Here is a 15560-nt window from a genome sequence, read left to right as displayed (position 1 = left end):
CTCAGAGCAGACCGACACCAGACTCCATGGCCTCCAGGAGACCGTTCCACCCCCAACCACAACAACTTAGACAGTTGGGTCCCTCACCTTATGGCTCCTTCAGGAGAAAAGACAAAGGGACACCTAAGACCCATTTTGGACCTTCATCGCCTCAACAAATATCTCAGGTGGCTTAAATTCCGCATGGTCTTCCTAGCCTTTATCATTCCTTCCTTGGATCCAGGGGACTGGTATGCCACCCTCTACTTAAGAGATGCGCACTTCCACATCTCTATTTTCTCTGTCCACAGGGAGATTCCTCTGGTTTGTGGTGAACCAAACCCATTTTCAGTTTACGGCACTCTCCTTTGGCCCTCATCCTCCCCAAGGGTGTTCACAAAGTGCATATCCATAGTAGCTGCTTACCTGAGACGTGGGGGAATACCGATTATCCCTATCCAGATGACTGGCTGACCAAGGGCAGGTCACAGACCCAGGTCTGTGTTACCTGTTAGTGCCTGGGCTTGCTTGATGATTTAGCTGAGGTTAGTCCTGCTTTGAGCAGGGGTTGGATTAGATGAGCTTCTGAGGTCCCTTCCAATTCTAATATTCTATGATTCTGTAAACGAGCAGAAATCCACTCTATTCCCGGTCCAGTAAATAGTGTTTATTGGAGTGGTCCTCAACTCCATCCTGGCCAGGGTCTTCCTCCCAGAACTCCGCTTTCTAGTCAAGTCACATCTCATCAGGCATGTCCAGGCTTACCTTTCACCACAGCACGAACATGCCTCAAACTGTTGGATCATGGCAGCCTGCACTTACGTAGTACGCCATGTGCACTTACACCTCAGAACCCTACAGTCATGGTTAGCCTCGTTGTACACCGTGAGCAGACACAACTTGAACTATGTGGTCACGATACCAGCCCACGTCTGATTGTCCCTAAACTGGTGGATGAATCCCCGCTCAGTGATGGAGGGCACTCCTTTTGAAGGTTTATATCCCTTGGTGACACTGGTCTCTGACGTGTTGTACTTGGGATGGGGTGCTCACATCAACAATCTCAGAACTCAGGAGTCTGGTCACAGGAGGACCTCAGCCTCCACATAAACGTCCGAGAACTCAAAGCTATACGCCTAGCTTGTCAGATATTCCTTCCTAATCTGACAGAGTAGTCCATATTCTAACGGACAATACTGCTGCGATGTTCTATATCAACAAGCAAGGTGGAGGCCGTTTGTTAGTTCTGTGTCAGGAGGTCCTCTGCTTATGGAACTTCTCAATACAGAACAACTTTCATATACTGGACTCTCATCTCCCAGGTACCAGGAATGTGTTAGTGGACCACCTCAGCACGTTCTTCTCATCTCACCCCGAGTGGTCCCTCCACCCGGAGATCACTGGCATGATCTTCTGAAGGTAGGGGACATCCCAAGTGGACCTCTTCGCATCCACTTGGAACAAGAAGTGCTGTCAGTTCTGCTCAATCCGCGATCTTGACAAGGACTCATTGTCCGATGCCTTCCTTCTTCCTTGGACAGGGGCTCTCATGTATGCCTTCCTGCTGATACTACTGTTACACAAGGTGTTGATAAAGATCAAGCATCAAAAGGCGGATGTGAACCTGATCGCCCAGCATGGCCATGTCAGCATTGGTTCTGCATGATGCTGGAGCTGTTGACTGCTTCCCCATTGCAACCACCCCTTTGGACCAACCTTCTTTCTCAGAACAGCGGCCAGCTCCTGCATCTAGGCCGAGAGACCCTGCACCTGACGGCATGGAGGCTGCATGGTTAAATGCAGACGAGCAGGTGTGTTCGGCTCAGGTACAGCAGGTACTGCTGGGCAGCAGAAAGGCCACCACCAGAACGACACATCTGGCTAAATGGAAGAGGTTCTACAGCTGGGCCTTCAGTCATAATACCTCACGTTTCGGGGTGCCAGTTCAGTCTATTCTGGACTACTTGCTGCATCTCAAACACCAAGGTTTGGCCCTCTCGGCTTTTCAGTCCCTGATCCAAGGAATATTGGTCTTTGCCTATGACATGACAGGCAGATTCCTGAGAGGCTTTATCCTCAGGTCAAGGACCCAATACTTCCATGGGATCTGAACCTGGTTCTAGCAAGACTTGGGGGTAGGGGGGGGCCTTCGAACTGTTAGTTCAAGTTCGAACTTGCCCATTGTTGCTCTTTTCCTGGAAGTTAGCTTTCTTAATGGTTCTTACCATTGCACTTAGGGTTTCTGAGATCAGAGTGCACACTTCAGAACCACCATATATGGTGATCTTCAAGGACAAGGTTCATCTGCGACCGCTCCAGCTGGACAAGAAGCAGGATATGAGTCAACAGTGTGCCCTTGTTGCCAAGAAGGCTAATAGCATATTGAGCTGCATTAATAGGAGCATTGCCAGTAGATCGAGGGAAGAGATGATTCCCCTCTTTTTGGCACTGGTGAGGCCGCATTTGGAGTATGATGTCCAGTTTTGGGCCCCCCATTACAGGAAGGATGTGAACAAATTGGAGAGAGTCCAGTGAAGGGCAACAAAAAATGATTAGGGGGCTGAGGCACATGACTTATGAGGGAAGGCTGAGGGAACTGGACTTACTTAGTCTGCAAAAGAGAAGAATGAGGGGGGATTTGATAGCAATCTTCAACTACCTGAAGGGGGGCTCCAAGGAGGATGGAGCTAGGCTGTTCTTAGTGGTGGCAGATGACAGAACAAGGAGCAATGGTCTCAAGTTGCAGTGGGGCTGGTCTAGGTTGGATATTAGGAAAAACTTTTTCCCTAGCAGGGTGGTGAAGTACTGGAATGGGTTACCTAGGGAGTTGGTGGAATCTTCATCCTTTGAGGTTTTTAAGGCCTGGCTTGAGAAAGCCCTGGCTTGGATGATTTAGTTGGGGTTTGTCCTGCTTTGAGCAGGGAGTTGGACTAGATACCTCCTGAGGTCCCTTCCAATCATAATCTTCTATCATTCTATATGCACTGTTCACAGTGTTGTTAATGGTTATTACTGCTAGGTGTGAATCTAACCCAAATGATTGTACCTTTTGGGCAAGTGGCAACCACTGAGCACTAGTTTTTGAAGTGGAATCTGCCTTTGTTTTGCCTTTTTTTTTAGTTAGTTAGTTCTTTACTTCATTTGTTTATTAATTCCAATTCTGTGGCCATTCGACAGCAAAAGATGTGTTAGGGAGCTTCATATGCATGCAGTTTGAAACCACAACACAAGTCCATCCAAGCTCTTTATCTTTGAGAGAGTCAGTTTCTTATTGCTGTATGATGAACACCATGTACAGCCAGAAGGGGGTAGTATAGACTAAGAATAACTGAAGGAGGAAGCAGTTTGTCTGAGTGATATGTGCAATCTTACTGTTAGATAGAAGTAATAAGAAAATAAATATACAGTCATCCCAGGGAACCAGTAACCAAGAGATCAAATCTTAACCATTTATCTTTTGCTTCCAAGTATTGTGGTTATTAGACATACTGTATTAGACATTTTTGGAATCAGAGGAATTGTAATATTGATTCTCAGTGTATTTATAAATCATAGAAGTTAATGGTAGTGAGACTCCTATCTGCTGCAGGATTATACCCTACAATATATTTGTTGTTGTCTTGCACCCTGATTTTAAAGAGTGTATTCCAGTGTTTTTATCATCTCTGTTCTTGGTTCTTTCAGTGATTTCAGTTGCCTTTCTGACCCATTTCTACCTTCAAAATAGCTAACCTAAAAACCCCTGAACACTGCTAAGGGCTAGTCCTGTGAGGTGCTGGATGTGTCTCAGAAAATGCTGAGAACCCTTGAACATTTAAGTCCATGTGAGTTGTGGATGCTCAGTACCTCACAGAATGTCTCCATGAATTCTTAGGATTGCTACCTTTAAATATTATCTCATTAATGATATTGCCAAGAAACAAGTTTGGAAAGCAAAAGTCTCAGAAGAGTGTGTTCTGTACAATGGCTGTAATGCCTGTTACAAACTGAATGGAATGAGCTTGAAGTGAAATTACATTGTTCTGACAGCTGGCATTTCAGCTGTACTACTGTTTTTTATTATAGCTTTTAGTGCTTAATATAATCAATCCTCTAAAATGAAGGCAACTATTTATTCAGCACACAGTCTTCTGAGCCCCCATAAGGGGAGTAAGAAGCGCTGTGAAGTTTTTCTTCATGGTGGTATTTGCATAGACCAGGGAACCTGCATTTTCTCCAGTGTATCAGTCTGTCACTGTAATTCTGTTGTGCTTATTCCCTGAACCAGTGTCTTTTTTTACAGGTAAATCTAAGACCAAGGAAAACCGCCAGTCAATCATCAATCCTGATTGGAATTTTGAGAAGATGGGGATAGGAGGCCTTGACAGAGAATTTTCAGACATCTTCCGCCGAGCGTTTGCCTCTCGAGTTTTTCCACCAGAGATTGTGGAGCAGATGGGTGAGTATAGCAAAGCAGAAATACATCTGGGGTACAGGCATTCAGTTCTATTTCTGATTCAACAGATCACAGAAGAACCAATTGTGTCATAATGCTGTACTGTGAAATTATTTAAGCCAGGGAACCCTGTGGAGACGAAGGGTGTCCTCTCTCTTTTCCCACTTCCCCCAAATGTTGGTGATACTTTTTTTGATGGGACAAAGCACATTAAAAACAATTTTATGTCCAGTACCGGAGGCTGTCTTGTCCCTATGTGATTTTTTTTTTTCTGTTGGGATCTATGAAACCTCTTTTAATCTCAACGTGCGAATGTAACTGATTAATAGTGATGGAATCAAATGCTGTTACCCTTGGATTATCAACTGTGGGCTTTCTGCTCAAATTAAATAGGCTCATCTATTCTTTTTATCAATCTTGACTTCCAAATGCTATTTTGTTACCATTCTGTTAGTAGTATCACTATAAAAATTACATTCTCTGGTCCCCATTTGAACTCAACAAATTCTGGTGCTACAGGATGTCCATTTCTTCAAACCACAATTGCTGGTGATGCCATGACTAACTTTGGTTCCCTTTATAATGTTGCCTGACTGTTTTTAGATTCTGGATCTGCAGCTGCCTGTTTTGATACCTGTTTGTCAGCTTTGAACTCTTTGTAGATTTAGATTTCATGATTTTTTTTCCTTAAAAGCAATTGAGTTTTTAAAACCAGAAATCTCTTGTTGCCTGTTCATCTGTCCCTGCATGAGCAGTTTATTTTGTTACTTCCAGCACTCATGAGATTTATACAAATCTAATTTCACAGTGAGAAGCATGAAATGTCTTGAACTGCTGTCATAGAAAACCTGATATGACAGCTCACCTTTCACATCCAAACAGGAACTTATGTGATGCCAGACTGGGACATCCCTGCATAGGAACGTGGTGAAAGCCGTGAACCAGTGCTAACTCTCACACTGGTACTGATGTGAAGATCATGTACCAGATTTAGCAAAATAATCTGGGATGCCAACTCCTTTCAGTACAAGCCAAAGTGCTGACCTGTCAACCAAATCAAAAGCTGCTTTAATGTCAGTATAGACTAAATGAAGTGGGTGGTTAAATTCTTGTGCAGCTCAGCCAGAAGCCGGAGGGTAAGGACAGCATCCATTGTCAACCACACAGCTGTGAAACCTGTTTGTTGTGGGTGACAATGTCTGCTAATGAGTGGCTGCATCCTACCAAGTAGATCATGAGCAAAGACCTTTGAGATTGGCCTGTAGTTGCCGCACTTGGTGCAAGATCCTTTGCCCTTGGACAGAGATTCTATGGTGGTATCTTTCCAATCGGCGGGTACTCTGCCTGATGCTCGCACTTTTAAAAAAAGGTTGATGCAGATCAATGCTCCCTGGTTCATCTTTGAGCAGCTGGAGTGAAAAACCATCAGGTCCAGCAGCATGTCCATTCTGTAACTTTTGGATGACCTTCCATACTTCGAGTGATTATTTGTCTGTGTGTCATGTAGCTCTGGACAATCATCAGCAGATGTGTGGTTCACCACACTTTCAAAATTTGTTTTCCATCTGTGCAGGACCTCATCTCTCTGAACAGGGAGAGCTGTGTGGTTTCAAGGGGATGTTAGAAGACTGTTTGGCTGCCAACCAGGAGTGTGATATCTGTATAGGCTGGAAGCAGATTGTTGTGCTTTAGGCTGCCCTCTGCTTTGTTGACCAGAGAGTTGATGTAGGTCTCATGGTTCACATTTTGCTATGGCCCAGAAAATGCCTGTTAACCTTTTGTTCTTGGACATCTCTATGCTTCTGTGCTTCTGCTGTTTTCGCTTAATTATCAAAGGCCTCTTCAGAAAGTCAGGGTTTCTTGCGCAACTGTCTGAAGCTGATTGTTTCAGTGGCGGTGTGTGGTATAGTTATGTATACCACTCTAGGTGATTTTCACATCATCCAAAAGGATACTGAGATTACATGTGTGATCTTAGATGTCCTGTGTGTATTTCACAGCTTCAACAGAGCCCTTGGAAAGATGCTGGACACTGTAATGTAGATGGACATCTGGCTTGTGAGGAGTTGGAAGATGCAATAAGAGCTGAGTGACAACTAGTCTATGATCTGAGTTTACTGGTGCTTCTGTGCCACTGAAGACTCGGTGAGATTTCACCATGGAGCGATTTCTGACCATATGGACAGTTTCCTTCATGGCATGTCCATTGCTTGAAATCCGGGTCCAGTGAGAGTTATTGAGATGCCAAAAGTGCTTGGTACTACTAATATTTAGCTCTTCCATTTATGTAATTATTACCACTCTTTTCGAGAGAGTGGAAGACAAACCTAATCAATTAACTGGAACTCACCGCTTTGCTCCCACTCTGATACAGACATGCACTTGTGCAGCTGTTCATTGAGTAAAGGTTAGGCTTTTAATGGAACAGAGAAAAATGATGGACTCTGGCACTCATCACCTTCAACTTTTGAAATGACTATAATTCATCGTCTTCGTGTCAGAGTCCCTTAATTCATAGCATTTGAGAGGTTGGAGTAGGTGAAAATTTTGAGAGATGAATTCAGCTGAGTTTAACAACTGGAAGTAAACTGGGAAGTTTCATCTTGGTTCTAGTACAACTCCATCCACACACTTCCCCCAGCTGGATATCGAATGACTGCACAGAAACCAGTGAAACACCGAGATAGGATTGTATTACCAGAATGTTCTCATTGACTGAGGGTACCCTGAGAGCAAGATACTGTTACTTAGCAACTACACAGAGCAGCTAGCTTTACAAATGTAACCCTTTGATGGGCATTAGCACATTTTGAAGAGGTTAGGAACCTTGCCGGCTATATCTGGAGACTCACTGAGGTGCTTCTGTATACAATGTATAATGTTCAGACCTTTCCTTTTCTTCCTGTATTAAACAAACCTATATTAATAAAATGATTGGGCTCTGAAAGAGCAGTAGTATTTTGGATACTACCGGCAGTGAGTTAAAAGGATTGCCAAGCCTTCTATAAATATATGTACATATATTCTTACCAATGCAAGTTTATGCACAGACAATACAAGAGGCATTTTGCAGGTAAGTGGAGGTTAAGACACCCAGCAGAACTCCCCTTCTCTATGATGATCCCTAGGGCTAAAAAGCTTATCTGAAATTTGAAAAAAACGCTTTCTGACATTTTTTTCCTGCATTAGTCATAACTTGCTCTTCAACTATATTTCAGATCTCAAATGCCAGTGTGACATCTGTTCAGGTCTGCATATAATTTATTAGGAAAGGAAAAGAAAACAATTGCTCACTATCTGGAGCTGCAAAATTTACCCTTTCCTGGTTTCTGCCAAGTGCTCACAGATTGTGCATTATATGCAAAATGCAATAAATATGCTAGTTGCAACTCTGTAACTATATAGATGCTGTCTAGACCCTTTCCAGCATAAAATAATATAAAATAAATTGCTGTAACTGTGTGTGGTTCCCATAACATCCAGAGAATGTTGTGGAAGTGAAGCATATAAATCAACATTAGTCAGCCATATCTGCAAAGCACACACACTACATTGAGTTGAGAACTGTCCGGTGTATGAGAGCTGAAAATTTAACAGCCAAACATTTGCCATAGATTCAATTGGAATTAAGAGCAGCAGTGCTAATGGTCCTTTGATTACTACCTGACAATATGAGTTTAACAAGTACATAATCACTTCCCAAAACAAAACTCAATTTTTATCTGGATGATGGACCAAAGGATATGGAATTTAGTGGGGGTAAATGGGGGACTTTTCAGTGCAAATGATGCACAGGGGAGGGAGTAACCTAATTCAGAATATATTGGGGATAGGACAGTTTCAAATAGACAAGGTTTTGCATTAGCCTGTAGCTTCATTATTTGTACTATGGTACCACCTGGGTGCCCTAGTCAGGGACCAGGGCACCATTGGGCTGAGTGTTGAATGGGTTCATATTAGATTTTGATAAAATATTCATTATATTTACAGGGATGTGTAGAGCGGGGTAAATTAGCCATCCAAAGGCTACAACAATTCTGTGCTGAAGTGATTATATCCTGCAATTTGCCAGGAATAATTCAGAAATAGAATGGCTATAAAACGCTTTAAAATTATTCCAGCCTTGGAATCTGTGAATGAATCTTGAGGCAAAACCCCCGGCAAGGGCAGCGGTTCCAGGAAACGATTGTCTAGATCAGCCTCCTGCTGGTTCTCTGAGCTTCCCCAGGAAGCCTTTCATTGCTGCAAACAGAGCCCAAACAGCCGACAGGCAAACAGAAGCCCTCCTGTTACTCCACCTTACTTACGCCCCACAAGAGCCCTTAAGATCTGGACCTGGTTCCTATGGCTCATGTGTGGTTGCTCTGCCACAGTAGGGTGTGGATTTTGAGAAGGGCACTCTGTGTCCAAGCTCTTATATCATTTACTGCCCTTTGTGGGTCTCCTTTCCTGCATCATCTGTGCATGTTCACATCATCTTTGTGATTAAAATAGTCATTGGCCAAAATGGTGCCTGTGTGTGTGCACAAGCAGCGTTCGCCAGTGTTTGTGAAACCAAGACCACGATTACTTAACGGACTCGGGGCCATCTTAAGAAGAATGGAAACACTGGAAGGAGTAAGAGCATCCATAGGTTTATGAGGGAACTCTCTAGAGCTTGTGGGAAAGACTTCCATGTTCTAGTCCAAGCAAAGTAGTGGCCAGAGACTAAGGGCCTTCAAGAGTAGTTTAGATAAAAACTTTGGCAAAATCAAAACTGATAATGAGATCAGAGAAAAACACTAGAAGGAAAATAAATTAAGAACCCAATGCTTGGTCTGCATATCAGAGCTAAAAAGGGGATGCTGAAAATGAAATCAGAGTGAAAACCATAGACTGCTCAGAATTGGACAGATAGAGGTGTGATTTTGGGCTCCTCTCCTCCATTTCCTAACCCCACTCCTCAATAACATGCTCTCCTGTTGATATGAAATGCTATGGAAGGTGGTTTTGAAGATAGCCTGGGTTGATCTGAAAGGTTGCCTTTTAAATCAAAGATCTCTGGAGCAATCAGGATAGGCTTTGCACACAGGATACCCAGCACTCCTTGTATGGGTGGGTGGGTGGAGGGAATCGCTTAGTATCTTCTATAGTGAAATTCAAGCTATGGTTGAAGACTTGAAGCTAGCTCATAACTTCCACTGCTAACTGGGGTCATGTAGCAGTAGAGATGACTTAGTCTTTTGTGTGTAACGTCAGTAAATAGCTGGGAAAAGACTAGCAATTATGTAAATGACTGCTGTAACATCTCATCTTGTAACGTGCTACGTTATATATCTTTCAATTGGGAACCTACATTCAGCCTCTGAGGGTTTTCCCATGGTCTTTGAGAAGTAGACCTTTCCTATAATTATTGATAGTGAATCAGTCTTGTCCACAGCCCCATTTTAACTGTCAGCCCCAGAGCAGCATTGTTGTGAGAGATTAGCAGACCTTCCATTTGGGAAGGGAGTGTGGCTAGTGGTTAGAGCAGTGTATTCTAGCCCTAGTTTTATTATTAACAAAAGTAATCTATACATTTTGTTTTATAATTTATGGAGCATAGATAAGACATGTTTCTTGCACCAGAGAGCTTATAAAAAATGCACGTAAACATTCTACTGGCTGGATTGCACATTACTTAGTCTTGCACTTAGCCGTAAACTTCAGATTTCGTGAGACCATAACAAGTCACTTATCCTCTGTGATCCCAGGTTCATCAACTTGTTACATGGATTTAAAGTATGTATTAAAGTGGCAGCTAAGATTTATTTACTTGGGAGGTAAAAATTAACCAAAGCAAAGCTAAGCTGATATGATCACCTCAATAGAACACTTGTGTTGTTAGGTGCGTGTGCCATGTCCCTGGGTGAACTATGAAAGGGTTAAATCCCTTCAGTAGGTGAAAGAGAGGAAGGTAGCTCTGAAATTGTCCGAGCTATCAGACCTGGAGAGGAGCTGATAGCAAATCCTTACTAAGCTGCTGGGAGTGGAACAGACATTTTGCCTCCTAAGTAGGGAAAGCCATAAAAAGGAAGTAAAAGCTTCCTGGAAGGAGGGTGGGGAGATAATGGCTTCTAGGAAGAGGAGAGGAACTGCTCTCTAGTCTCCTATAGAGGGTGACTCCTGAATCGGGCCACAGCTAGATGGGAGAAAGGAGTACTTAACCACCTTTCTTGAACTGAGGAGGGTTCTTGTGCTACCAGAAACTGTAATGATTGGAAGGACTGTTTCTTTATCCCCAAAGGGATCCTTGGCTGATTTGTGTGGACCTCCAGTGGTCCTGTTACATTGATGATGGCCTGAGCACCTGCGGCTCCTTGTTATCAGTATTTGTTTTGTAATACATTTGTGTTCACCTTTTTAAAAAGTGTGCATCATATTTATAGATACTGGGCTAAACTAAATAGAATAATAGAATTGTAGAACTCTCAAAATCCCTTCCAGATCTCTTAGTCCTTCCCTCTACACTCAAGGCAGGACTAAATATTATCTAGACCAATGTTTCTCAACTTTTTGTTACCAGGGACAGGCTTCCTATACTGTGTCAGGGAGGTCTCCGGAACCAGTGCCAGTTTTCTAGTTCTTTAATCGTTTTTGTTGCTTTTCTCTGGACTTTCTCCAATTTGTCCACATCTTTCCTGAAATGTGGCACCCAGAACTGGACACAATAACAAATAACAAGTATCTAGCTTCATTCTAATGATTGCAGAAAATTGCCTGGGAAGGTCCTGGTGTTAACATCCAAATCAGGTATAAAATGTACACCTAAATGAAAGACCCTGTGATCTGGAATCCATTCAGTGATCTTATTTTAATATTAAATTAGCTCTCTGGCTGCATTTTTATTATTAAGCTGTTAAAAGATGAGGGTGGTTGCTATTTCTTGCTGATTGTTAAAAGCTTGAGATTAGGCTGTTTCATATCAACTCTGAATTTGCTATCACAGTCTCATTTGGGGTCAGGTTTTTTGATTGTGTAGCCAAAGGCACTGTGTGTGTGTTTTGGGAACTCATACTTTGGCTGATTTATTTTCAGTTTTATCACATTCCATCAGAAGGAAATTGATAAATGTTCTGTCATTGCCATAAATCTAGTCAGTGCCTTCTGTATGTAATATACATGCATTTAAGAAAATCATAGCCACGCAGTGGATAATGGAAAAGAAAATTAACAAAGGCCTAATAACTCTTTGGAGTAATATGTGATTTGTTGTGTCAAACAGTCTGCTCTGCAGGTTCCATTTAAAATAAATACTTCTTCTGGCTGCTTAAGATATAACCCTGTCAATGCTCCTACTTTCTGAGGAAGAGGCAGAAACAAATCCCTTCAGTTTAACTTTGTCAGTAGCACTTAAATCTTACACAAAGGTTAACTGGAGGCAGTGGATCTAGGCAGGAATAATGAAAGGTGTATGTGGGGAGTAGAGGGGGACATTTCCCGCAACTGTTAACGGAAAATCTTTTCCGCATGGCAGGTAAAGTCTTGAAACACTAATCATACAGTAACTGGCTTGAAGATTAATATATAAATATAATCATCTCTATCCCATTGTACACAGGATGGGTACATTGCGTGCAGATGTAGGCTATATTTAGGTGCACCTGAATGAATCATAGAATAATAGACGATTAGGATTAGAAGGGACCCCAGGAGGTCATCTAGTCTAACCCCGTGCTCAAAGCAGGACCAATCCCAACTAAATCATCCCAGCCAGGGCTTTGTCAAGCCACACCTTAAAAACCTCTAAAGGTGGAGATTCCACCACCTCTCTAGGTAACCCATTCCAGTGCTTCACCGCTCTCTTAGTGGAAAATGTTTTTCCTAATATCCAACCTAGACCTTCTCCACTGCAACTTGAAACCATTGCTCCATGTTCTGTCATCTATTGCCACTGAGAACAGCCTCATTCCATCTTCCCTGGAACCCCCTTTCAGGTAGTTAAAGGCTGCTATCAAATCCTCCCTCATTCTTCTCTTCTGCAGACTAAATAAGACCAGTTCCCTCAGTCTCTTCTCATAAGTCATGTGCTCCAGCCCCCTAATCATTTTTGTTGTCCTCTGATGGGGACTCTCCAATTTGTCCACATCCTTTCTGTAGTGGAAAACTGGTACAATGGTACACTGACCCCAGAATTCTTTGATGTTAATTCAAGGAGGAATTAACAAAGAAGTCTTTAGTGAGCTTAAACACAAAAAAGAAGCTTACAAGAAGTGGAAGCTTGGTCAGATGACTAGTGAGGAGTACAAAAATGCTGCTTGAACATGCGGGAATGAAATCAGGAAGGCCAAAGCACAATTGGAGTTGAAGCTAGCAAGGGACATGAAGAGGAACAAGAAGGGTTTCTACAGGTATGTTACCAACAAGAGGAAGATTAGGAAAAGTGTGGGCCCCTTACAGAATGGGGGAGGCAACCTAGTGACAGAGGATGTGGAGAAAGCTGAGGTACTCAATGCCTTTTTTGCCTGTGTCTTCACAGACAAGGTCAGCTCCCAGACTGCTGCACTGGGCGGCACAGAATGGGAAGGAGGTGAACATCCTGCAGTGCTGAAGGAACAGGTTCAAGACTATTTAGAAAGATTGGACATACACAAGTCCATGGGGCCGGATGCAATGCACCCGAGGGTGCTGAGGGAGTTGGCTGATGTGATTTCAGAGCCATTGGCTATTATCTTTGAAAGCTCGTGGCAATTGGGGGAGGTCCCTGATGACTGGAAAAAAGCAAATATAGTGCCCATCGTCAAAAAGGGAGGAAAGAGGATCCAGGGAACTATAGACTGGTCAGCCTCACCTCAATCCCTGGAAAAATCATGGAGCAGGTCCTCAAGGAATCCATTTTAAAGCACTTGGAAGAGAGGAAGGTGATCAGGAACAGTCAACATGGATTCACCAAGGGAAAGTCATGCCTGGCCAACCTGATCGCTTTCTATGAAGAGGTGACTGGCTCTGTGGATGTGAGGAAAGCAGTGGATGTGATATACCTTGACTTTAGCAAAGCTTTTGATACGGTCTCTCTTTGATACGGTATTCTTATCAGCAAGTTAAAGAAGTATGGGTTGGACGAATGGACTATAAAATGGATAGAGAACTGGCTAGAGCATAGGGCTCAACGAATAGTGATCAATGGCTCCATGTCTAGCTGGCAGCCGGTCACAAGCGGAGTGTCCCAGGGGTCGGTGCTGGGGATAGTTTTGTTCAACATCTTCATTAATGATCTGGAGGATGGGGTAGATTGCACCCTCAGCAAGTTTGCAGATGACACTAAGCTGGGGGGAGTGGTAGATACCCTGGAAGGTAGGGATAGGATACAGAAGGACCTAAACAAACTGGAGGATTGGGCCAAAAGAAATCTGATGGGGTTCAACAAGGACAGGTACAGAGTCCTGCACTTTGGACGGAAGAATCCCATGTACAGCTACAGACTGTGGACTGACGAGCTAGGCAGCAATTCTGCAGAAAAGGACCTGGGGGTTACAGTGGATGATAAGCTGGATATGAGTCAGCAGTGTGCCCTGGTTGTCAAGAAGGCTAATAGCATATTGGGCTGCATTAATAGGAGCATTGCCAGCAGATCGCGGGAAGTGATTATTCCCCTCTATTGGGCATTGGTGAGGCCATATTTGGAGTATTGTGTCCAGTTTTGGCCCCCCTCCCCCACTACAAAAAGGATGTGGACAAGTTGGAGAGAGTCCATCGGAGAGCAACAAAAATGATGAGGGGTCTGGAGCACAAGATTTATGAGGAGAAGCTGAGGGAGCTAGGCTTGTTTAGTCTGCAGAAGAGAAGAATTAGGGGAGATTTGATAGCAGCCTTTAACTACCTGAAAGGGGGTTCCAGGGAGGATGGAGCTAGGCTGTTCTCAGTGGTGGCAGATGACAGAACGAGGAGCAACGGTCTCAAATTGCAGTGGGGGAAATCTAGGTTGGACATTAGGAAAAAGTTTTTCCCTGTGAGGGTGGTAAAGCACTGGAATGTGTTACCTAGAGAGGTGGTGGAATCTCAATCTTTAGAGGTTTTTAAGCTGCGTCTTGACAAGACCCTCACTGGGATTATTTAGCTGAGGTTAGTCCTGCTTTGAGCAGGGGGTTGGACTGGATGACCTCCTGAGGTCCCTTCCAACTCTGTGATTCTGTGATCCTACTAAGTAGGAAAGCCCCTTACCTGCTAAGGCAATTTTGTGTTGATCTTTTGAGAAGAGGTGTATGTATTAACACAACTAAATATGTGGTAATTAAACTTAGTCTCATTTTGGCTAAATGTCATTCTGGCTCGAGTCTCCATTTATGATTTTTATCACAGGGACTTTACCTTTGTGACTCTGCCATTGTGTTTTTGGATCTTCATCATCAGTTTCCCTGAACTTCGTTACCTGTGTAGTTTCCTTCTTTTCCTCACCTGCTTTCCAGTTCCCCATGGCATGCATATTGTTAGTCTGAATAGGTAATTAAATGACATGATAATCCAGTATCCATTACATGAATGACCTTAGATTTAGTGGTGGTCCTGATGCTATGCCTAGCCAGTTAGAAATGCCTGCTTGGAGAATAATTTGAGTTTATAAGATCTTCATAATAGTATTGACATTTGGCCACACTGGTCTGATCTGGATAAACTGCAAAATGGAGACAAAACTTAATCAAAACTCCTGTTTTGTGTGTGGAGCTGAGTTGTGATTTAGACATAACATTTGTAGTCTGTCATCGCCTGTCAATTTAAACCAGGGGCTGTTTGTTTTAAATGTTTTTTAATTTTGGACAGGTGGATGTAGCTGGGCAAGAAAATCTTCTGGTTGTAACAGCACGTAGCATTTCAGTTAGAAAGGAATTCATTGCTTTGGCTTCCAGAAGAGATGTTCTCACTTAATAAGAGAGAATTTAGCACCCCCATCGTGTGATTCAGCAACACAAACATCCCTGTGAAGTGTAGATGATTAGTAATGTCCTCAATTGTCAGGTGGCAAAAGCAGAGGCAGAAATGTGAGGTGACTTGCCAAGGCCACAGAAGGATTGGAGCTAGGACACCAATACCAGTGTTACTTGTCCTGTGCTCATAATGCTCAGTAGATAGATCTCAAGTTGTCTTGAGATGGAGTATTGTGCATTGGAACTCCTTAGAGACTTCCACTCTG

The 15560-nt window shown here is 43.1% G+C and overlaps 1 protein-coding gene across 3 annotated transcripts in view; it reads left to right on the top strand.

Annotated features, from left to right (window-relative positions):
* Window positions 1–15560, top strand: part of NSF (N-ethylmaleimide sensitive factor, vesicle fusing ATPase) — a 170988-nt gene that overhangs the window by 79947 nt on the left and 75481 nt on the right. For all 3 annotated transcript variants that reach the window (XM_067556201.1, XM_067556200.1, XM_067556202.1), the window contains exon 8: window positions 4262–4417. In XM_067556201.1, coding sequence (XP_067412302.1) covers window positions 4262–4417 — 156 coding nt within the window. The remainder of the gene's footprint in view (window positions 1–4261; window positions 4418–15560) is intronic.

This window comes from Emydura macquarii, unplaced genomic scaffold, assembly GCF_026122565.2.
Source record: "Emydura macquarii macquarii isolate MOO-44397 ecotype Brisbane River unplaced genomic scaffold, CSIRO-AGI_Emac_v2 contig_1692, whole genome shotgun sequence".
Lineage (NCBI taxonomy): Eukaryota > Metazoa > Chordata > Testudines > Chelidae > Emydura > Emydura macquarii.
This window is presented reverse-complemented; position numbering and strand designations above follow the sequence as displayed.